Genomic DNA, 20,739 nt, shown 5'->3' with positions numbered 1-20,739 from the left:
GAGGAGCTGTATGTGCGACTTCTAGTGGTCATTTATTAGTAATACACGCAAATCACTGATGAGATTCGAAACCAATTTATTGTACCACCTCAACAATACTCAAGTATATTTAGATCACTTTAAAAGCAACTGCTGAAACGAAGTGCTGTTGTGTAAGTGTTTTTACATAATTCCCCAATGAAATTTTTAAATGAAAAAAAAAAACAAACATAAAAAGTTTTTTTTTTTAAAATATTGTAAAAACATCTACTACATGAAAACAAGGCTAGAATATCTCCTGATGTACCCTGGCTGAAGGTGTCATTTGTGTACAAAAAAAACCCCAAGGAATCAGGCAAAACATTTTTTAAATGGTATTCAAATGAAACTTGCGCTTTTCAAAGTAACACAAAAGAAAAATACAAAAAGAAAAAGGGAAATAAGTCCGCATTCAGCCACCAGTCATACCTTCCCCCCCAAAAAACGCTAACAATTCATAAATTCTGCAAAGGTTATGAGCACAATGGCTCTTTCTTTCGTGTCCCACTTAAAGAAGCGAGCAGCTGCATTTTGAACCAACTGGAGATGTCTGAGGGAGGACTGGCTGACTCCAAAGTACAGTAGATTTCAGTAATATATCTGATGTCATAAAGGCATGGACTAAAGGTTCAAAATGCTGCTTCGTTAAGAAAAAGCTTCACCTTTAACAGCTGCCTAAAGCGGATCAGACACAGCCAGGCTAAAGTACAGCATCAATTTCAAAGTCTGGTGGGGACCGCTGCCAATGGATGGAGAACCATGCAAAACAATCATCATCAGTGTTACAGTATTAGACACATTTGTAGTGATGGACAAATGACACTTCATGAAGCACTCAAGTCAAATCATTTTTGACTCCTCTAGATGGCACTCGTGGTTTTAAGCAGTGGGACTTTATTAAATTCCATTGCACTAGCCTTTATCTTTAAACCGAGAGCACCATCTAGAGGAGGAAAAAATATCACAAGTACTTCATGAAGCTTCATTTTCCCATCACTATGTTTTCTGCATCCTAGTTGAACATTTTACTAAGCCTCTGTCCCAGCTGCGCATTTGTTTCCCTTTCTCGACTTGTGATGTCTTTCAGGGCCTTGACGGCCGCCGTGGATTCCGGCTGCAGCTTCAGGAGTTCTCGAAAGGCCAGCCGGGCCTCCTCTAGCTCGTTGACCATCTGGCAGGCTTGGCCAAGTCGGTACCAAGCTTTAGCGCAGCCCGGTTCCAGCCGCGTGGCCTTGGCAGCGCTTTCTTTAGCCCGCACTGGCTGCTTCAATTTGAGCTGACACAACGACAAGTTGGAGTGAAGTTCTGCTTTCATGCTTTGCACTTGATGAACCGCAGGACTGCAGGGTTGCTCTTCAGAGGGTGCCGCACTTTGTTCGTCGATTTGCTGTTCTTTTCTGTCCGCCTCGCAGCCCTGCAGGGTGATGACCAGTTTGAGGGCGCGACTGTAGCTGTCCGACGCTCCCCACAAGTCTCCGCTTCTGAATCTCTCGCCGCCTCTTTCCTTATGCGACCTCACCCACTCCCACTTTTCGACAGGTGACATCTGCCAGGATTCCTTTCCTGGCATGAAGGTTTGGAGCTCCACAGTGGCGTGTATTTCCTGCATGGGCTGGGAATGCCACACATCGGCTCCATTTACCGGAGTGAGTCGTATCTGAGTAGCAAGACACAAAAATTAGACTGACTTGGCATCTGTGAGAGAAAGAAAGCTGCGTTTATTCTGTGGGATTTTGGCCATTTTTATTTCCCATCTATTACAGTATTTGTGCTGGCCCAAAGGCACGCTATGTTTCCTCCATCAAAAGAAATGCTTTACATGAAAGCAGTCTGTTATGTTGGATGATCTGGTGAGAAAAGCTCGACCAAATCCGCTGACGTGTTATTTTTCATACCTGGCATGCCTCTCCGGCACTCATGGCCTCCACGCAGGCTTCTGTAACATCACAATGACCCTCCCCAAGTCGAAGCGTGGTCCATTCACCCAGTGGTATCTGCAGAACCGAGTCCAGCTGACGCTGTAGAAAGGCCGCTTCTGGAACATCAAGTGGACCTCCTCGCTTGGTCTGATCGTCTTTCACGGATGCCGTTTTGTCAGTTTGATCCGTCACACACACACGGACGCGACACAGTGAACCCAACCTTGGCTTGTAAGCGGGCGAAAGCGCTAGGAGAAAACAAACAATAGGACGATTACAGCTCGATTAAGTCCTGGTAAATCTAATTAGGGCTGTCACAAGGGTTGGACGATTCATCGAAATTTAGATTTTGGCTTCTCTTGATCTTTAAAATGTTACGATCGAATTAAACCGATTAACATGCAGAACGGCTCAGTGCGTTTACAAGTTCCCGATGTTGTGAAAGTACCCTGAATGCATCATGTTGCTGGCGTAGCAAGACTGTAGCGTAAGCGGTGTGCTTTAAGCTGTTTAACACCTAGTTGGGAGTTTAATGTAAAACTAAACGCACAACAAAAATTAATTGCACGCATTGTGAATTTAAATACGAAACATGCGTCAATCAGAGGATTTGGGCAAGTTTAAAAAATGGCTCCAAACAATTAGTCGTTTATTGAAATAGCCGTCGATTCATTTGATAATCAATTAGTTGTTGATTAATTACTTAATTTTGACACCTCGAAATCAAATAGAAAGAAAAGCATCATGTGGACACCTTCTCCTGAATTCAAAACTTTCTGTTGGCTTTCTGAGTGCGTCAGTGTCTTGTGGACCGCCCAGAGGCCTATCGGACAGACCGACACCCAAGATGTGACATCAATCCCATCGGGATCATCAGCGGCAGCAGCAGCAACATGCAGTGGTTCAACAGCTTCAACTGGATCCATCTCTCCAGTGAAGACAGCCTAATGGATTCTGCAAAAAGACACAGCAAATTCCTTAATTCTACACTATGGAAGAATTAAAGACAGTGTGTATTGAAATACTGAATCAGTTATTTTTGACTCATGACTTAGAATCATGACTTGGAAATTTTTTGGATGAGAAAGTACAAAATACTTGGACGACATTTTGGGGAATTCCTCTGTGTCCTAGATTTATTCCTTACTAAGTATTTTAACAATCAATGGAGTGTTTGTTAATTTTCAACTTTTGAGTGCCAAATTAAAACACAAAGCAACGGACTCCCATCTGCAAACACTATTTGGCTCTTGTTCTATATTTTGTGAAAAAAAAAATTCACCTGTAAATTGGCTTGCTATGATTACTTTAAGTTTATGATTATAGGCTGTCTGACAAACTTTCCAACAATACCAACGTTTTGAAAAGAGGATAAAGGTTAAAAAGACAATTAAAAAAAAAAAAGTCTAATGAGAGATGCAAGTTAACTTTTCTTGATATGATATTTTTTTGCACTGATTCCAAATCTGCCCATGTTTTTTTTATCTAGCACATCAGGTTTTCATAAAACAATAATAACTATATGTAATATAGTAACATATTTAGTAAGATTTATGAGTTAAAGGTTAGGTTCGGCAACAGGTGGATTTTTTTTTTCTGAAACGTCATAGCTAGTATATGGTAAAATCCATATCGCGTAAACTTTTATAGGTCAAAGAACAACAAAAAACTCATGTGCCGCGGAAAAAAATGAAGACATTTTTTTAAATCAGTGTCAAAAATTCGTTTGGCCATTGCTGTTGACCAGTGTATTCATAGATGTCTGCACGGTAAAATGAATCTTATATCACAGGAATCGTCTTTAAAAGATCTGTCTGATGATGCGGGTGTCATATGAATGAAATAAATTTGAAATTTCACTTACAGTGTTACACATCTACACAACAGAATAGTGCCCAAAAGCATTCAGACCGATGGACAATTGAGAGATCTGCAAAACATGCATGTTCTGAGGATGCGGGAGGACGCCCGAGTATCCGGGGGAAAACACGCAAGCACGGAAGGAACATGCAAACGCCACACAGAAGGGCCAGTACGGAGATTCGAATCCTGAATCTCACAACTATTGGAAGGTAAACGTGCTATCCACTCGTCGACTGTACTAGCCTTGGTGAGCCAATCATAAATACAACGACCATACGAACTAATTAGCATGTTATAAAACAAATAAAATGTCGCATAGTGTATTGCATTGGTATATTATTGAAACAATGACGTACCACATCCAATAAATTAATCGATTCAATATCAGCTGATCCATGGGGGATAAGATTCTTCTTCGGCAGACATTACTTCTTCGTTTTGTTTTCTACCAGACACGATGAGAAAATGGCTGATATCCCACATTACTGCCACCTCCAGGCTGCAGTTCTGTGCTGCTTAATGTTGAGAAAAAGACCAAAAAAAATTATTTAAAAAAAATATTAAAAAAAAAAATTCAGATTGAACAAGACGGAGTACAGGAAAAAAAATACACTACGAGATATAAATAGTTAATTTTTTTCACTTTTTATTTTTTCGAAATGTAACGTTTCTTTATCGCTCGGTCTCACTTTTAAGCCATCAATGCGAAAATAATTAAATCAGAGATGTAGGATAACTTTTTTAGATGATTGCTTTTTGGGCACTGCCAACTCCATATGATCCCGAATCTGCCCTCGTTTGGTCTCTAGCACATCGGGTTTAAGGTTTTCCTATATAATAAGAACAACAACAACAACAACAACAACAGTAATAATAATAATAATAACAATAATAATAATAATAATAATAATGATATATTTAGTATTTTTTCCTGAAATGGCATAGCTATAAAAACAATTAAATTATCTCAAAAACTTGATGCATACCTGTCAATCCACGGTGTACTGAATCTTACGAAAGTTATAATTTGCCCTTACATATCTGTTTATAATCTTACACATTACACATTATTTTCGAATGGCTGATGTCACGTGAACGGAAATCAGCGTGTACATGTTTGAAAAGGTGTTTCCACCTGTACAAATTACGCTGAAAGTGTACTTGACAGGTATGTTGATGTACTAAAAAAAAAGTAAAGACATTTTTTTTACTGGTGTATTTTTTAGTCAGCATAAAAAATACATTTAGGGAACAGGGAATCTCTGATTAATCTCATTTTGTATCATGTACATATAATTTAATACAATATAGTGTTATTTTTGTCTTGCATAACCTTATGAAGCCAATAGACTGCTACTGCAAGAACGTACAAGTCTTTCCCTCCATTTCTTTTTGTAAGCTGTTATTGTTCGTTTGTCTGATCATTTGTTTCACAGCTGTGCGAAATAGACTTTACTTAAGGAGGTGATTCCACATGGTTCCACAATGTCAAGTCAGTTTCCTACATAATGTTGCAATGTTTGGGAACAAAGAAGTTTGGCCTGCTCGTTAGTCGACTTGAGTGATGACCATCCCTTTTCTTCCGGTTGCCTTGCTTTGATGAAGTGAGCAAAAATTGGTAAAAGAAAAAGACAAGGTAACCCAGGGAGGGCAGCCCTGTCAAATCCCCGTGTTCCATCAAAGGAGACCTATCATCTTGCCATTCCACAGTTTATCTCATGATGCCTGTATTCGTCCAGAAATCTTGCATCCAAATCAGCCAGCAGTCATAAAGCTAGCCACACGAACAACAACACCAGGCACCCGCATGGCTAGCAGGTTCCATGAAATGACATTCCGTAGGATCACTTAATGATTAAATCGCTCGGAATTGGCAACGCTGGCTCACTCTGGAAGCTCGTTGTGTCATGACTAGACTATTTTTACATGTTTCATACATCACACAGCCCTGTGATGTCACACAACCTCCTTGAAGCAGGTGATATCACATAGACGCTTCATTCGCTCTAATGACGCGAGCCTTTTCATCCGCCGCGAATGCATCTGAAAGCCACTGATGATCCTTGTCAGGGTGCCGGTACCTCTGAGTGTATTCATTCTGTGTGATCGGGCCCTTGTCGTAATCTAAATGGATCTGTTACCGTACGGCCTTAGGAGTCAGCTTGAGTGCATTTCACGTGCGGTGCTCCTGTCACAGCCGGGTGATATCACCAAGTTTTTAGAAGCCCATCTGACTCAAATGATAGACTTCGGAGGTCCTGACGAAACAGATCTTAAAGAGGTTGCTTTTCGCTATCAAGAACAATGGGGTAAGCCTGACTGGTTTTAAATTGTGTCAAGAAACTATGCAGAACAAAGAATCTGTAAACATAGGTTGCTGTACTATCTAGATGACCAGCATTGCGGATCAATAGATTCGGTTTTAGAGTTGACCCTCATGATATGACTCTGGTTATACGGGATCCAAAAAATCAGTGTTCAATGTTTTGGTGCACAGTATTTCAGTCACATGACATTCATTCATTCATCATGTCACCGTGATTTGTAAGGTCAAATGAAAAGGGTTACATGGATCTTCGACATCTTCACAAATCAAAATATTAGTAATATTTGTCCTTTTTTTTTTTTTTTTGCTGACAATAGTCATGAATAGATGCCGCAGCTACCCACATTCCATGTATAATTCTTTGTCGTCTTTGCAGAGAGCGACTTCCTGATGACGATCAGCAGACAAAGAGAAATCGCAGAGTTGGGAGTCAGACTGTCTTCATCGTCTCTGGCCATTTCCAGAACATTAACTCTATTTGGGGCTGAGAAACTCTCAGTACCACAGTCGCTGCCATATGAAGAGATACCTCTATCTGGTACTGTGGAAATATGTGGATCATCGCAGAGAAAAAAGCAACAACAGGCTTTTACAGCCAGGACCCCCAGTCAAAAGGAAACAAAAGTGGCTAAAAAGTCTCCAGCACCCACCGTCGTACAGCTGCCGCAGAAACCTTCTTCCCAAGGGACGAAAACAAGAGTGGTGTGCAGTGAATACGTAAAGGAGGAGCGGAAAGGGCCGCAGAGCATCGGGCAGCAGATCATCAAACATCCTCAACTCGCTGTCTCGCCCAGCTCCCCGCAGAAAGCCTCTCCACAAAAAAAGTTGAAAGCGAGAAAGACGCCCAGAACAAACAGTGACAATTTCACCTGCTCACTGGAAGACTGCTTGTATCATAAATCCAATAATCAGTCTGATCAGGACAAGAAATTGGAGCCAGTCAGAACTGGTACGGGGCCAACAGTCCATAAGTATAGGGGTGTTAAAAAACCTGAAGTAGGCCCTGGATCTGAGATAAGGGTCCCATATAGACCCAAAGGAGGAATGATTTTTGATCCGGAACTCGTGCCACTGAGTCCTAAGGTATAGTCCGCGACTATGATGTGTAGAATGTTATTTCATTTAAATTAATAATCACCTACTGGTTGCTTATTCTGATCAAATAAAGAGTGTGAGAGAAAAAAACTCTTAATGGTCTATAATTGATCTAAAAGTGCACAAAGGAGGACAGGAATAATGCTGCATAGAAAATGTGATGCGGAACATTGAATGAAAGGGACGATAGATTTTTTTTTTTTTTAAGTGAGATTGTACCAGGTGTTCACCAGTCTACATGTACATGGTAGCTGTCCCCCCCCCAAAAAAAAAACACCCAGCAACATTTGTAGCTCACACACATTCTGGCCAGTCATAAGGCTGAAAAAGCAACTTCACTGAATGTTTTATAATTGTGTGTATTATAAGTGGCACTCGCAATGCACATTAGGTGATAACAGTTGTGTTCTATTGTTGTAATAATGCCATACATACCAAGGTAAACAACAATCACTTCTCGTTGACAACGGACTCTGAAGACCTAGTGTTGAAAAGTCTGAGTTTTCCAAAAGTTACATTTTAAAGACCATTTGCAAGCTGATGTTTTGAAAATATCTTTCATTGGTGCGGATATGGTCCAAAACTGCAGTTCACTCAAGCTTTTTGCTTACCTACACCTGATGGATAACTTAAATGAGAAGACAGTATTCAAGTCTTTAAAAAAAAAAAAAAGTATTTAAAAGTCTGTGCACATATCACCATGTGTGCATATTGATGCAGTACTATTTGCATCACAACAATGCGGTATGAAAGTTTTTTTTATTGTTTTTTTGTTACAGATCAAATCTCAGCACAGCAAATTCTCATATTGTTCATAAATGTTGGAACACACCATTCAAGATGAGCATATAAGGCCTCTCCAGAAAAGTTTATATTTATTGTAACCATCTGACACATATTAAACCCATAAGTGGAATTTTCAAATCAAATATAAACAGAAGAATCGATTAATCGGTTTTGGATCAAAAGACTGCAACGACCCAGCTGTCAGTACATGTTTGTTGGTCCATGGCATCGCTGACAGATGATTCAATACGTTTGCCAATGCGTGGTGGAACTTTCCACCCCGCTGTTCGTTGTTTAGCCAAAGGAGAATTGTCTCTTCCGTGTTATAAAGAAGCCATTTCAAGCTGTATCAAATTATGACGGAGAGAGGTACAGCATGTATCCATAATGCCAGCATGCAGCACTGTTCCGCACCCTGTAGTGCCAAGACCAGATTGATCAGGGTTTACGTGACAAAGCAAATGAAGCTGAACTGTCGCACTTGGTGGAAGAAAGTGGCTTTCAATGCTGATAAGTAACGCAATGACAACATACAGCCCTGTGATGCAAGGTGACCTCATCGTTGGGTGATGTCACACAATATGACATAATTACTGACATCCATTGAGGAATGCATTTAAAAGCAATTGTTGATCCCTGACACAGTCTTTGTTTCTTGTGACGAGAGGAGTGTCAGAGTGATCATGTTCTGAAAGCTTCAACCAACCCACGCACACACAAGGTTTTCTAAAAGAAGGACGGTTATCATTGTTTAAAATGGATTCCAAGAATCCGTTATCCTTTGGCGTCAAAAGTCTGATTGAGTGTACATCCAGGACGACAATATTATCCCAGCCCGATGACATTCCAAGATGTTTAGAAACACATTTAACACACATGTCAAGGTTTGGAGGAGCAGACTTAAACGATAACGAGGTTGCCTTTCGATTTCAAGAGCAATGGGGTAAGTCTCGTTTGTCTCTTTATGTAAAATGCAAGCCAGACCAAATGTACCATTCCAAACAAAAAATTGCCGACCATCACTCAAACAGAAAAAATTGAGTACCTATGCCTGTCACAATAATCATTTTTAGGATGATATATTTTCCCAGAAAGTATCACCGTAAAAAAAAAGTTTTTTTTCTTTTTACTGACAAAGTGATGATACAAGAGCAAAAATAAGGACTTTTAAAGAGAAATAATTTCAATTCTCAAGAATATTAAACAGTTGTATTCAAAGGTAGAATAATAAAATATCTTCAATAAAAAATAAAGAAAATCAATCAAGGCTCTGTTAAAAACAACACTTCAACAAATATTAACTCATACAACCAAATACTATGTGTAGAGGCAGAGTAAAATGAGATGTGTTTTATCTCCTTCAGAATGTCCTCTTTCACGTGGTTGTACAATGCTGGAAAGGCAATTTGTACTGCCTATTAAAAGTCTACAATTACCTTAAAAGTGAAACAATGATCACAGGAAGTATGTATGTTATTAACATTATCAATATTATTGCTGTTTATTCATCAGAAATATATCTTTTTCTATCTATGCCAGCAGTGTATAGTGGCAGGCAGAAAAATCAAATGTTCTTCCACTGGATGGCAAAAAGTGCAATCAACTTGTGTGTCCAACTGTTGTCATTCATCCAACAGAATAAGTCATGGCTCCCTGCAAATATATCAGCTCTGTGTTCAATTAAACAAGCCCAGATTTCACACCGAGTAAGTACAAGGGTCGCGGGGCGTGCTGGAGCCTATCCCAGCTGTCTTCGGGCAGTAGGCGGGGGACACCCTGAACTGGTTGCCAGCCAATCGCAGGGCACACAGAGACAAACATCCGCACTCACAATCACACCTAGGGGCAATTTAGAGAGTATAATCAACTTACCATGCATGTTTTTGGAATGTGGGAGGAAACCGCAGTACCCGGAGAAAACCCTCGCAGGCACGGGGAGAACATGCAAACTCCACACAGGGAGGCCGCGGCCGGATCGAACCCACGACCTCTGAACTGTGAGGCGGACGTGCTAACCAGTCGACCGCCGTGCCGCCTTGATTAAATCAGTGCTTCTCAATTATTTGCTCTGTTGCGCCAACAACAAGAAAACAATTTGCGGCCCCCACCCCACCACCCACTCGCCGCCGCAAGTATAAATAATAGCATTTGTCTATAAAATAGTTATAGGTACACCTCTGCATAACATCGTATCCTTGTTAACATAAAGAAAACAAAAATAAAGAGATATACTGTAGTTCAATTTACAAGAATAACCTTACTAACATTGTTTATTAGTCTGTAAAAGAAGATTTTAAGTGCATCAATTTGCCTGAAATTCAAAAAATAATAATATCCTTGTTTAAGCTGTAAACATTTGTAAAAAAGCATGATCCCCAGGGTCACACGTGCCCCCCTCAGCATCGCACGGTGCCCCCCCAGGGGGCCCCGCCCCACTATTTGAGAAGCACTGGATTAAAGAGACTCAGTACACTGGTCCGGCTGTCAATTCTTGCACTCGAAACAGGTATCTTGTGCCGCTCAAGAGTCTCGTTAAGTTCCTGGCAAATGATCGCAGAACTGTAAAAAGCATTGAAATAGTGCAAAAAGAGCACTGAAGAAGGATAACTGGCAGCTTTAGCGTTACTTGGCTACCATTAGCACTATGATACACAGCTGCGCCTCATTAATAAATGAGAAAAAGAGTTGTGTGTCTATGAACAGACAGGACACATGATGTGAACAGAACTGGAACAGTTGAACCAAAATGTTTTTCAAAAGCTTTTCCACCCCTAGTTGCTTGTGAGACTTCCAGAGCAAGCAAGGTGACTGACAGAAACGAAGCAACATGAATGATGGTGATGAAGTATGCAAACAAACGCATGTAAAAAAAAAAAACAAGAAACAAAAACGAAAAACTATCGTGTCTATTTTATTCATCGAACCATAAATCGATATAGTAATTATCGTGACAGGCCTAGGCGTACCAGTACATCATGACATGGAACTCTTCTCTAAATTAACAGCATTAATAACTACTCACTTGTTTATGTATTGGTTAATGTACCATCAAAGGATTAACTTTGCATGTGTGTTGTGGCAAATGTTTTCTGATATTACCGCAATAAACACTGGGACACGCCAAAAATATACTGGCATTTTATTCCTTATATGGAAGAGGAGAATTTGGGCCTGCGAGTTACAGTACACAAATGTAGCAGAGTTTAGCAGAGTAGTGGTTGGGAACCCATTTGTTTACAGTTACAGAGAGCACATGAGCTATTTACCTCATGTGTAAAGACAAGGAAACACTTATTCTGAAAAGAGGACAGTGGTCAGAGCAGAATAGACATGGGAAATTAGTGTGAAGTAAGCAGATTCGATAGTTTAAGATGCAAGGACTCTGTTGGTGTTCAAGTACTTATTTTGGTCTATGATTGTCATGAGACTTAGAGATGATGGCCGGTTGTCATGTACTGAATGAATGAGCAGAAATATTTCTTCTGTTAAGCCCCGTTTAGCACTATAGTACTCCTTTAATGTTGTGATGTTTTTACTTCCTGGGTTGGTCCAATTCTGTTGGCTTTCATCTGACAGCTAGCATATAAAGCAAGTTTTTGTGAAGAGATTTTTTTGAGGAACTTATCCCTGCTTGGGTGTTTGAATCTTGAATGTTTTTGCTGTGTTTTTGCTGCTGGTCTTCCTAGTTACACTAGCAACATCATCTTATTGCAGTTGCTACTCTAGTAGCTGGTGACACCAGCAAGACCAGCATAAAAACACAACAAATGCAGGCTGGTCTATGCTGGTTTTATTAGCAGGGATGTTACTAGTGTCAAGCTTCTGAGTCCATGTGTTTGTGCTTTTTGACAAGAGGGAGCAATATGCAAATCTGCTGCATTCGTTTCTCACACTAGCTACAGTACCTAGTCACCAACTAGCTAGCTGCCAAAAACTTTTCACCTGGGATTACAATATGTTATTTCTGTTTAATGATTTAACAATATACTTGATCAGTTTAATAGGTCACTGATAGTGTAGTGGTACACACGCCTGAGTTGTGTGCGGGCAGTGTGGGATGGATTCCCGCTCAGTGACGGTGTCTGTGTGTCCCCGGAGACTGGCTGGCGACCAGTTCGGGGTGTAGTCTGCCTTCACTCGTTGACGGCTGGGATAAGCTCCAACACCTCCCTGCGACCCTGTGTATTATAAGCGGTTAGGAAGATGACACATGATCAGTTTAATTTTAAACTTGTGTGACACTTTGTGCTAAAAATGAAACCCTCTTCATCTCATTAAAGTTAAAGTAGAAGTCAAGTCTAAAATCATCTTTCCAATATGTTCTGTGCACCCCTACTAGTCTAAACGTGGCATTCTGATTAATATTGCGTTTGTGGAATTTGAATTAAGCAGGAAAATCCACCCGTTTTTATCCATCTCAGGGGGCGGCTATTTTGCCACTTATGTAGACTGAAAATGACATCACAGTTACTCAGGGCTCAGGTAACGACCAATCACGGCTCACTTGTTTTCTGGGTTTGGTCGTGTGACGTTAGCAAGCTGAGCCGTGATTGGTCGTTACCTGAGCCCTGAGCAACTGTAATGTAAATTTCAGTCTGCAGCGAGTGGTAAAATAGGTACTACCTGAGATGGAGAAAAACGGGTGGATTTGGCTGCTTAATTCATATTTCACAAACGCAACATTAATCAGAATGCCACATTTAGAATAGGAGGGTTGCGCAGAACATATTGTAAAGAAACGTTTTGACTAGACTTCCCTTTAAGGGCCTATTTAGTTGTGTTTGATTGTCTTTAAAATAATCATCTGGTTAATTTCTTTAATAGACTCAGAAAGTGATATTTCCAGATATAATTGATCTCAATTGGAAATTGGAAAAGTCTACCAAATCAAAGTTCAACCATCAACAGGGATTCTGGTGGAAGTTGTTGATCGTACATTAAAGCCTGACATTTTTCTCAGGAATCCCCCAGGTCCCGGGAATCATGTGGGATTCCCGCAAGAGGGGAGTCAATTTTACCTTTAATCACCGGATTGGGACAAGATAAAAATTTCATGGGAGCGGAATTATCCAGTAACCTCAGAGGGTCCATGAGGAAACACGGACGACAAACTGTTTATTTATTTATTTATTTTTTATGTAGCTAACCTTCTAGATGGGTGTGGTACAGGAGTGGGAGTCATTCTGAACAGGATACATAGGTAGGTTTTTTGTCTATAGGACTCAGCACACGGGAAAATGCATGCTCTTTGGCAAAAGGTGTGAGATGAATAGAGATTTGTGAATACAGATTTGGAAGGCTTTGAAATAATTTAGACTGGTTCACTGATTAGCAAAAATATTGTCTCTGCTGCTATAGTGCAGTCTACATTCAATTCTCATGTAACTACGTGTTGTCTTTTTCAGAGTATGACTTCTTAAGAAAGATCAACAAAAGGCAAGAGACACAAGAAAGTCCACTACCGGATCTGGCCACATCCAGTGTCCCAGGTTCATCCACCTCTGCCACTGTGTCATTTGCTGAGACCAATGCCAAAGAAATTCGTTCACCATTACCATCAGTGCGAAGTACAAAGGACATATCCACTCCATTGCCCACTACCTGTGCAGAATATGACTTAACTGAGATTCATGAAAGACAAGAAGCAGTGCGCAATGACTCTTCAATGCCCACTATATCAAGATCATCCACTGTATCAGTCACTGTGAGCAAAACGGGGGAAATACCAAGACCAATTTCACGGTGTCAATCCCAAGGGGGGATTCATGTAGCTCATTCAGAGGATGCATCTGGATCAGTGGCTTCACCATGTGTAGCGACACCCTCATCTGATACAGAGGACCTATTTAACCCAGTACCAAGTACAGACGACAGATCTGTATCGGGTATCGTTACAGAAAACACATCTTCAATTACTTATAAAGGGTCTGACATCATCATCAAGATCAACACAAGACAAGAATCCCAAGAAACACCCAGAGCAGACTCTCCAATGTCCGCTGTATCAAGTTCATCCACTCTATCAGTAATTGTGAATGTAACAGAGGAAAAAACAAGACCAGTGTTATTGCCACATTCCTATGGAGAGAGTCATGTATCTGGAGTGCAATGCACATCTCGAGGATCAATTCCCAATACAGATGACATGTCAGAATCAGTATCAAATAGAAGGGAAATACCAAAGTTGGAGTTCACTGTACGTGATACAGAAAGCACATTACAAAATGCAGAAGACATAGCTGCTGAATATGACAGAACACATGAAAGAACAATGAGAGATGAATCTCTTCCATCCAGTGTGTCAAGTTCAGCCAATATATCAGTCAACATGGGCAACACAGTAGAAATATCAGGAGCAGTGTCATTGCCGCAACTACACGGAGAATTCCATGTATCCAATACAGAACATATACCTAGACCCGCTTCTCTACCGTGTTTACATGACGGGATCCATGTATCTTATATGGAGAACATACATGGGCCAGTTTCAGTGACACAATCTCAACATGAGATACACATATCTGATTCAGAGGATGTATTTGGACAAGCGATATCAGAACATGAAGAGATCCCATCTGGACTGCTGTCATTGCCACATTTATCTAGAAAAGTTTCGGTGACACAATCATACAATGAGATCCCTGTGTCTGATTCAGATGAGGTATTTAGACAAGTGCCATCAGCACATGAAGGAATGTCCTCATCTGATGCAAAGGACATTTCGGCACCTGTGCTAAATACGGAGAACACACCTGGACCAATGTTACAACCATGTGAAAAGATCACAGTATCTAATACAGAGGACATAACTGAACTAATATCAAATACAGACATATCTGGATCAGATGAAATTACCGAAGAGACATTGACTCTTTCAATTAAAATAAACAAAAGACAAGAAACCAAAAAAACACCAAGAGAGGAATCTCCTATACCAGCTGTATCGAGTTCTTCTACAGTATCAGTTACTGTAAGCATAACAGGAGACATATCGGGACCGCCGTCATTGCCACAATCACATGGAGAGATCCTCGTATCTGACAGAGAAGTCATAGCTAGACCAATGCTGTTATCAGAGGATGAGACTTCTTCTGAAAAAAATAAAGTGGTGTTAACTGCAGAAGATATTCCTGAACCAGTGCCACAACCGCATGGAGGGATTTCTGTGTATGAGAGAGAGGAAATATGTGCGCTACTACCACATCCAGAGGATATACCTGGATCAGTGTCAATTAAAGAAGACATAATAGATGCTGTTGCAGATTACAGATTAAACAGTATGAAACAAGTACAGGAGACACAAGATGCAGTGGGAAATGAATCACATATATCCAGTGTGTCCAGTTCAGACAATGTGTCAGTCATTGGAAGCAAATCAGAGGCCATATCAGGACAACTGTCAATGCCGCAATCACTTGGAGAGGTCCACATGTCTGATACACAGTACATGTCTGCAGCGGTGCCATTACCACAATCACATGAAGAAATTCATGTCTTGGACAGACAGAACATATCTGGACCAGATGCATTCGTGCATGAAGACATCGCTTTATCTGATGCAGATGTCATGTCTGAACAAGTGCCAACATTAGGGGACATACCTGGCACAATGTCACAACCATGTGAAGAGATCGATTTATCGGATTCTGAGTACATATCTCGACCTGTTTCAAATACAGAGGATATATCTAGAGCAGGTCCAATTGCAGAAGGCACACTTGATCCAATGCCAAGCAAGGTTTTAGAGTATGACTTGTCTATTAAGATCAACAAAAGACAAGAAATGAAACTATTATCAGGGGAGGAGTCTCCTATGTCCCCTGTATCAAGTACATCTACCGTATCAGTTATTGTGAGCAAAACAGAAGGGCCAGTATCAGATTCAAGACAAGTGTCGATTTCACAATCACAGGGGGAGATACTTGAATCTGATACAGACAATATATTTGAACAACTGCCACATACAAAGGACATATCCGAATCACTGTCGATTAGAGAAGAGATATGCACTCCTGTGCCAAGCTCCTACGTGGAGTCTGACATCTTAATCAAGATCAATAAAAAACAAGAACTCCAAACATGTGGAGTGGAATCACCAATGTCGGCTGTTTCAAGTTCATCCACGATATCTGTCACTGTGAACAAAAAGGAGGAAATGTCGGAATCAGTGTCATTGCCACAATCACATGAAGAGATCCATGTATCTGATTTGGAGGACATATGTATAACGATGTCATCGCTACATGAAGATATCCTATCACCTGAACCAATATCACACACAAGGGATACATCTGAACCTGTACCAAATACTGAGAATGTGTCTGGACCAGTGCAAATTGCAGAAGATATGTTTATTCCTGACCCAATTAGTCATGCAGAGTCGGACATTGTCATCAAAATCAATACAAGCCAAGAAACAGCAAGAGAGGATGTGTCTACTGTTTCAGTCACTGTGAGCAAAGCAGACAGGCTGCAATCACACGAGGAAATCCAGATATCTGATACAGAGAATATACTCACAGTGGTGTCGTCAGCAAATGAGGATTGTGTGTCATTTAATAAACAAACTATAGCAGATCCTGCAACAAATACAGAGGACACATTAGTACCAGTGCCGAATAGACAGCACCTATCTGGAGCTGTGTCACAACCACATGAAGACATCATTGCATCTGACACACAGAGTATATCTGAGCCAGTGCCAAATGCACAAGATATATCCCCTTCTGTGCCAAATACCTATGTAGAGTCTGACATTACTATAAAGATGAATAAAATCCAAGAGATAGCAAGAGAGGAGTCTCCTATGTCAACAGTATCATCCACTTTATCACTCACTATGAGCAAAACAGAAGAATCCGGACCAGGATCTAATACTGAGGACATATCTAAACCCTTACATGGAGCGATACAAGTATCTGATAGAGATGGTATATCTGAACGAACAAATACACGGGACATATGTGAATCACACAGAGAGATCACTACTTTTGATACAATGCTTATGTCTGAACCAAGTACCTCAGTAGAGTACGACTTGTCAATTAATATCAACAAAATGCAAGAGATCCAAGAAACTGTAGCAGTAGTAGAGTCTCCATCATACACAGTCTCAAGTTCATTCACTTTATCTGTCACTATGAATGATACAGAAGAAATGCCAATACAGACACCATTTACGTGCGTAGAATATGACTTAATGGTCAAAATTGACAATTCGGAAACTACATTTGAGGAAAATTCTGTATCAACTATGTCAACTTCATCCATTCTATCAGTCAGTGTGACCAACACAGACGGAATATCAGCATCAGTGTCTCATCGAGAGATCCAGGTACCCGATATGGAAGAATTACCTACTGTGCCATCACCTGTAGAGGTTATACCTGAGAAGGTGCCATCACCACCTGAAGAAATCCTTGAACCTATTATTGAGGAGATACCAGAGTCTGTGTCTGATAAAGAAGACTTACCTGAATCAGTTCCATCGCCGCCGAAAGAGACTGAGTCAGAGGACTTAACTGGATCAGACAGTGATAGCAGGTTATCAGAGCAAAACACAGAGGACATGAATTGCCCGGTGCTCTCTCCACATGGAGAGATCACTTTGTCTGATACAGAAGACTTGTCTGAATCGTTACTCGACAAAGACACAGAGTCCGATAAAGAGGACACTGAGACATTGCCATCACTACATGAGGACGAACCTGAACCAACACCATCACCTCCAGAAGAAGAGTCTGATGTAGAAGTCATAGTTGAGCCTGAGCCTGAACCAGAACCTGAGCCAGAGCCTGAGCCAGAACCGGAGCCAGAGCCAGAACCTGAACCAGAGCCTGAACCAGAGCCCGAACCAGAGCCTGAGCCAGTGCCTGAACCAGAGCCTGAACCAGAGCCCGAACCAGAGCCTGAGCCAGTACCGTCACCACCCACTGAACCACCATTCAAAGATGCTGCCACATCAACTTCAATGCCAGATATAGATGATATATCAGCAGCATTTCCAGTGACATCACCACTTGAAGAAACAAAATTATCTCAAGAGTCTGGAAAATCAGTCATCCCCCCTATCCTACGCAAGGGTGAGGGACATAAAATGAAGGGACTACGCCGACTCTCACCTATCCCACAAAAAGATGCTTCTCAGAGACTAAAGAGTGGCTTGGAAAAAAAAAAAGCACTACTGTCAAAGTCAAAGCCAGTGCTTGCACCTATAAAAGCAGGCGGTACGGGTGGTGAATCAGTGAAAGTCAAATCAAAAGGGGTACAGACCAATTTGCCTGAACCACAAAAACCAAAGCTCTCACCCATTTCTCAGAAAACACCAAAAACAAAGCCTGGCCATGGTGATTTCTCAAAAGAGGAAAGGAGAGGCCTCCAGACCCATAAACAACGAATGCTTCCACCTATTGTGTCTCAAAGACCGAAGGGAAGAATATCGTTGAAAAAAGAAAAGCCTCCAGAAAAGAAACTAGAGCCCATCAGAATCAGCACAGGCCCTCCAGTCAGTCGGACACCATACAGGCCAAGGGGTGGGATGATTGTGGACCGAGAACTCATGCCACTGAGATGTAAAGCAGAAGCTGAGACAAACAGGTTACTGGACTTTGGTGACAGTAGGAAAAACAACATGTCAGAAATGAAAAAAACTATAAATATAGCGCAGGAGTCTCTTGAGTCCTCTACGGTTTTATGCCCAAATTGTGGACATAATGCCGCTCTAATTAGATGCAGACATAAAGCATTAAAATGTGACTCATGGAATCAATACTTAGGGACCTAATGTTAATGCTCCTGCATGTTCTCTTAGACCAAAACTGTCAAAACATTCAGTGGAGGTCCACAGGCCATAAGGATGACCTGTTGGCAGACTTCAGTTGCCAGGCTAAACAACTTTGTCTCTGATTCTGTCTGGTTCGCAACACCGGTTCCCTCCAAGGATATTTTCCAAGGACGTTTAATACAACTCAGTCTTGTCAACCAAAGAAATTTGTTGCTCATGTGGAGGAAGAGTGAACACTCGGCGGCCTCCAGTGCACCAATTTGCAAGGTGGTGGTATGGGAATCTCAAAGCTAAAAAATGAGGGAGAAGTGCTAGCTGTCCAAAACCAGCATTCCACCATTTTCTGCAGTCCACATCATTTAGAGTGATGTGAAAATTCTCAACTCTCTCCACCTGGGTAAGAGATGGGGGTGATGTGGTCAATCAATGCTGGGGTTATCTATAAGGGCTGACTCTTCTTCCTTTGGAGATTCAGTTCCTTTAAATGTCTGCAATAAATTGATCCAAACCAGTGTTGCAAATTGTTGAAAGTCACCATCTTTGATGGGTCAGTATGGGGGAATACAGTCATACAGCTATAAATGCTAACAGACTTAAACCGATCAGAAAGGTCGGGTATGTGGTTGGGTTCAAGCTCAGCCACAAATTTATTTAACCTCACTGTGTCAGTGAGCCATGGAGGAAGTCATTTCTGCCAAAATGCCTTCACATTTTTTGCACATATCAGGACTCAACGTCCTATAACTTTAATGCTGCATAATTAACAGCACTATTGTGGTGCTTTCGGTATATTAATGTGTGGTCATACAGTTTTGCATTGCTGTTTCTTATTTCTATGATAATGTATATATTCCCCTGGGGCCTGGAGGACACATTTTCAGAAGAAAAAGGAATTAAAAAACACACAAAAAAAGAATGTGGTTGTTGTGTATGTCTCTAGAACAGTGTATAATGTGATGTTTTTTCGGTGTTTTACTACTTCAGGGTGGATTTTTATTTCTGCTGCCTGTACTCCCCAACCCCCCAAAAAATCAATCATGAAAGGTAAAATAAAACTATTCAATTATTAATGATCTTAGTAAAACAGTAATAACCAGTCTCCCATGGAATCCTACATGGCCAGTGCAGACTTCCCTCTCCCCAGACTTTCATCTAGCTCTTGCAGGGGGATCTCTGGAATAGTAAGGTGAAAAGCCCCAGCTAAATTTGAAATGATTGACAACCAGATCAACAAGTGATAAGCTGTGAAGGTGTTAACTCTGCTTGATAAAGCCGTTACATGAAAATCCGATCCTTAGAAACAAATATGGCACTTTCATCCCCAAAGGAAATCTGGGGCTCATTTATTTGGTTTAATTACTATTTTACTGTTAAATCCTGGTTTCACTTTTGTACCCCTTTTGAATGATTCTAACCAGTATTTTCTATTGATGCCTGAATGACATTTAAAACTAGAAAATGGTATATATTTAAACTTTTCTTCCCGCCACCTTTAAGTAATTGGAATTTCCAATCAAATCAGTGAAAAAATGTTAATGTACCCATAGAATTCAAAAAAATCAAATGGAACCATTAGGATGGTTCCCAAAAAAATTAGCTCATTAAAGCCCTGATGACCATGTGTGCCTATTTGCCACAAAGTGGATCTCATGTGGAATATGTTGTTTTTTTCTAAATTTTGTATTGTTTTGTCGTGGGTAAGTGTGCCTTTGATGCAAAATGATTATTACAAATGGGCTATTTATTATTACCTTACCTGAAGAGACGGTTGTTATCCACTCTGAACTGCTGTTTGCAGCACCTTGTTCCGTTAAAAAAAAAAAAAAAAAATTAAAAAACGGGAAAAAAAACCCATGTAAATAATAACCACATTACTAACGCCACGGATTTACTTAGCAATGGATCGTTTCCCCGAACCAAATACGTCATCAATAGTGGACAAGAAACGG

General features: G+C 40.7%; 5 protein-coding genes across 7 annotated transcripts; 4 read left to right on the top strand and 1 right to left on the bottom strand.

Moving 5' to 3' along the window:
* Positions 1 to 59: 59 nt before the first annotated feature.
* On the bottom strand, positions 60 to 20,667 carry fkbpl (FKBP prolyl isomerase like). Of its 3 annotated transcripts, none has more exons than XM_086043451.1 (4): positions 20,547 to 20,667; positions 2,692 to 2,891; positions 1,914 to 2,185; positions 60 to 1,675 (listed from the first exon to the last, which is right to left on the bottom strand). In XM_086043451.1, exons 2-4 carry the CDS (start codon positions 2,861 to 2,863, stop codon positions 1,031 to 1,033), a joined length of 1,089 nt encoding a protein of 362 aa, XP_085899577.1. In that variant the 5' UTR covers positions 2,864 to 2,891; positions 20,547 to 20,667; the 3' UTR covers positions 60 to 1,030. The 3 variants fall into 3 exon arrangements, with proteins under 3 accessions (XP_085899577.1, XP_085899418.1, XP_085899501.1); XM_086043292.1 differs by lacking the exon at positions 20,547 to 20,667 and adding an exon at positions 4,157 to 4,298; XM_086043375.1 differs by lacking the exon at positions 20,547 to 20,667 and adding an exon at positions 3,802 to 4,103.
* Positions 5,821 to 7,283, top strand: LOC147152918 (uncharacterized). The gene is made up of 2 exons (XM_086043773.1): positions 5,821 to 6,109; positions 6,503 to 7,283. Exons 1-2 carry the CDS (start codon positions 5,929 to 5,931, stop codon positions 7,213 to 7,215), a joined length of 894 nt encoding a protein of 297 aa, XP_085899899.1. The 5' UTR covers positions 5,821 to 5,928; the 3' UTR covers positions 7,216 to 7,283.
* Positions 13,162 to 14,667, top strand: LOC147152917 (uncharacterized). The gene is made up of 3 exons (XM_086044614.1): positions 13,162 to 13,165; positions 13,413 to 14,154; positions 14,664 to 14,667. The coding sequence occupies exons 1-3, from the start codon at positions 13,162 to 13,164 to the stop codon at positions 14,665 to 14,667; spliced, it is 750 nt and encodes a 249-aa protein (XP_085900740.1).
* LOC147152916 (uncharacterized) lies at positions 15,734 to 17,001 on the top strand. The gene is made up of 3 exons (XM_086044601.1): positions 15,734 to 16,588; positions 16,691 to 16,822; positions 16,984 to 17,001. The coding sequence occupies exons 1-3, from the start codon at positions 15,734 to 15,736 to the stop codon at positions 16,999 to 17,001; spliced, it is 1,005 nt and encodes a 334-aa protein (XP_085900727.1).
* On the top strand, positions 17,006 to 18,790 carry LOC147152915 (uncharacterized). The gene is made up of 2 exons (XM_086044556.1): positions 17,006 to 18,089; positions 18,231 to 18,790. The coding sequence occupies exons 1-2, from the start codon at positions 17,006 to 17,008 to the stop codon at positions 18,788 to 18,790; spliced, it is 1,644 nt and encodes a 547-aa protein (XP_085900682.1).
* Positions 20,668 to 20,739: the final 72 nt, after the last annotated feature.

Source organism: Filicampus tigris, chromosome 1, assembly GCF_054856515.1.
Source record: "Filicampus tigris isolate MCC_2025a chromosome 1, RoL_Ftig_1.0, whole genome shotgun sequence".
Taxonomy (NCBI): Eukaryota; Metazoa; Chordata; class Actinopteri; order Syngnathiformes; family Syngnathidae; genus Filicampus; species Filicampus tigris.
Note: the sequence above shows the minus strand (reverse complement) of the source record. Positions and strands in the feature narration are given on the sequence as shown.

Excerpts from the sequence above, each read along its gene's own strand:
- fkbpl (XM_086043451.1), bottom strand. The coding sequence starts at position 2,863 with ATGGATCCAGTTGAAGCTGTTGAACCACTGCATGTTGCTGCTGCTGCC. Across the intron at positions 2,186-2,691 it reads AGTTTTGAATTCAGGAGAAG|CGCTTTCGCCCGCTTACAAG; the intron begins GTGTCCACATGA and ends GTTTTCTCCTAG. Across the intron at positions 1,676-1,913 it reads GTGCCGGAGAGGCATGCCAG|ATACGACTCACTCCGGTAAA; the intron begins GTATGAAAAATA and ends CTTGCTACTCAG.
- LOC147152918 (XM_086043773.1), top strand. The coding sequence starts at position 5,929 with ATGGATCTGTTACCGTACGGCCTTAGGAGTCAGCTTGAGTGCATTTCA. Across the intron at positions 6,110-6,502 it reads TCGCTATCAAGAACAATGGG|AGAGCGACTTCCTGATGACG; the intron begins GTAAGCCTGACT and ends TCGTCTTTGCAG.
- LOC147152916 (XM_086044601.1), top strand. The coding sequence starts at position 15,734 with ATGCCAAGCAAGGTTTTAGAGTATGACTTGTCTATTAAGATCAACAAA. Across the intron at positions 16,589-16,690 it reads AACAAACTATAGCAGATCCT|AGTATATCTGAGCCAGTGCC; the intron begins GCAACAAATACA and ends TCTGACACACAG.
- LOC147152915 (XM_086044556.1), top strand. The coding sequence starts at position 17,006 with ATGCTTATGTCTGAACCAAGTACCTCAGTAGAGTACGACTTGTCAATT. Across the intron at positions 18,090-18,230 it reads CCCCCCTATCCTACGCAAGG|GCGGTACGGGTGGTGAATCA; the intron begins GTGAGGGACATA and ends CTATAAAAGCAG.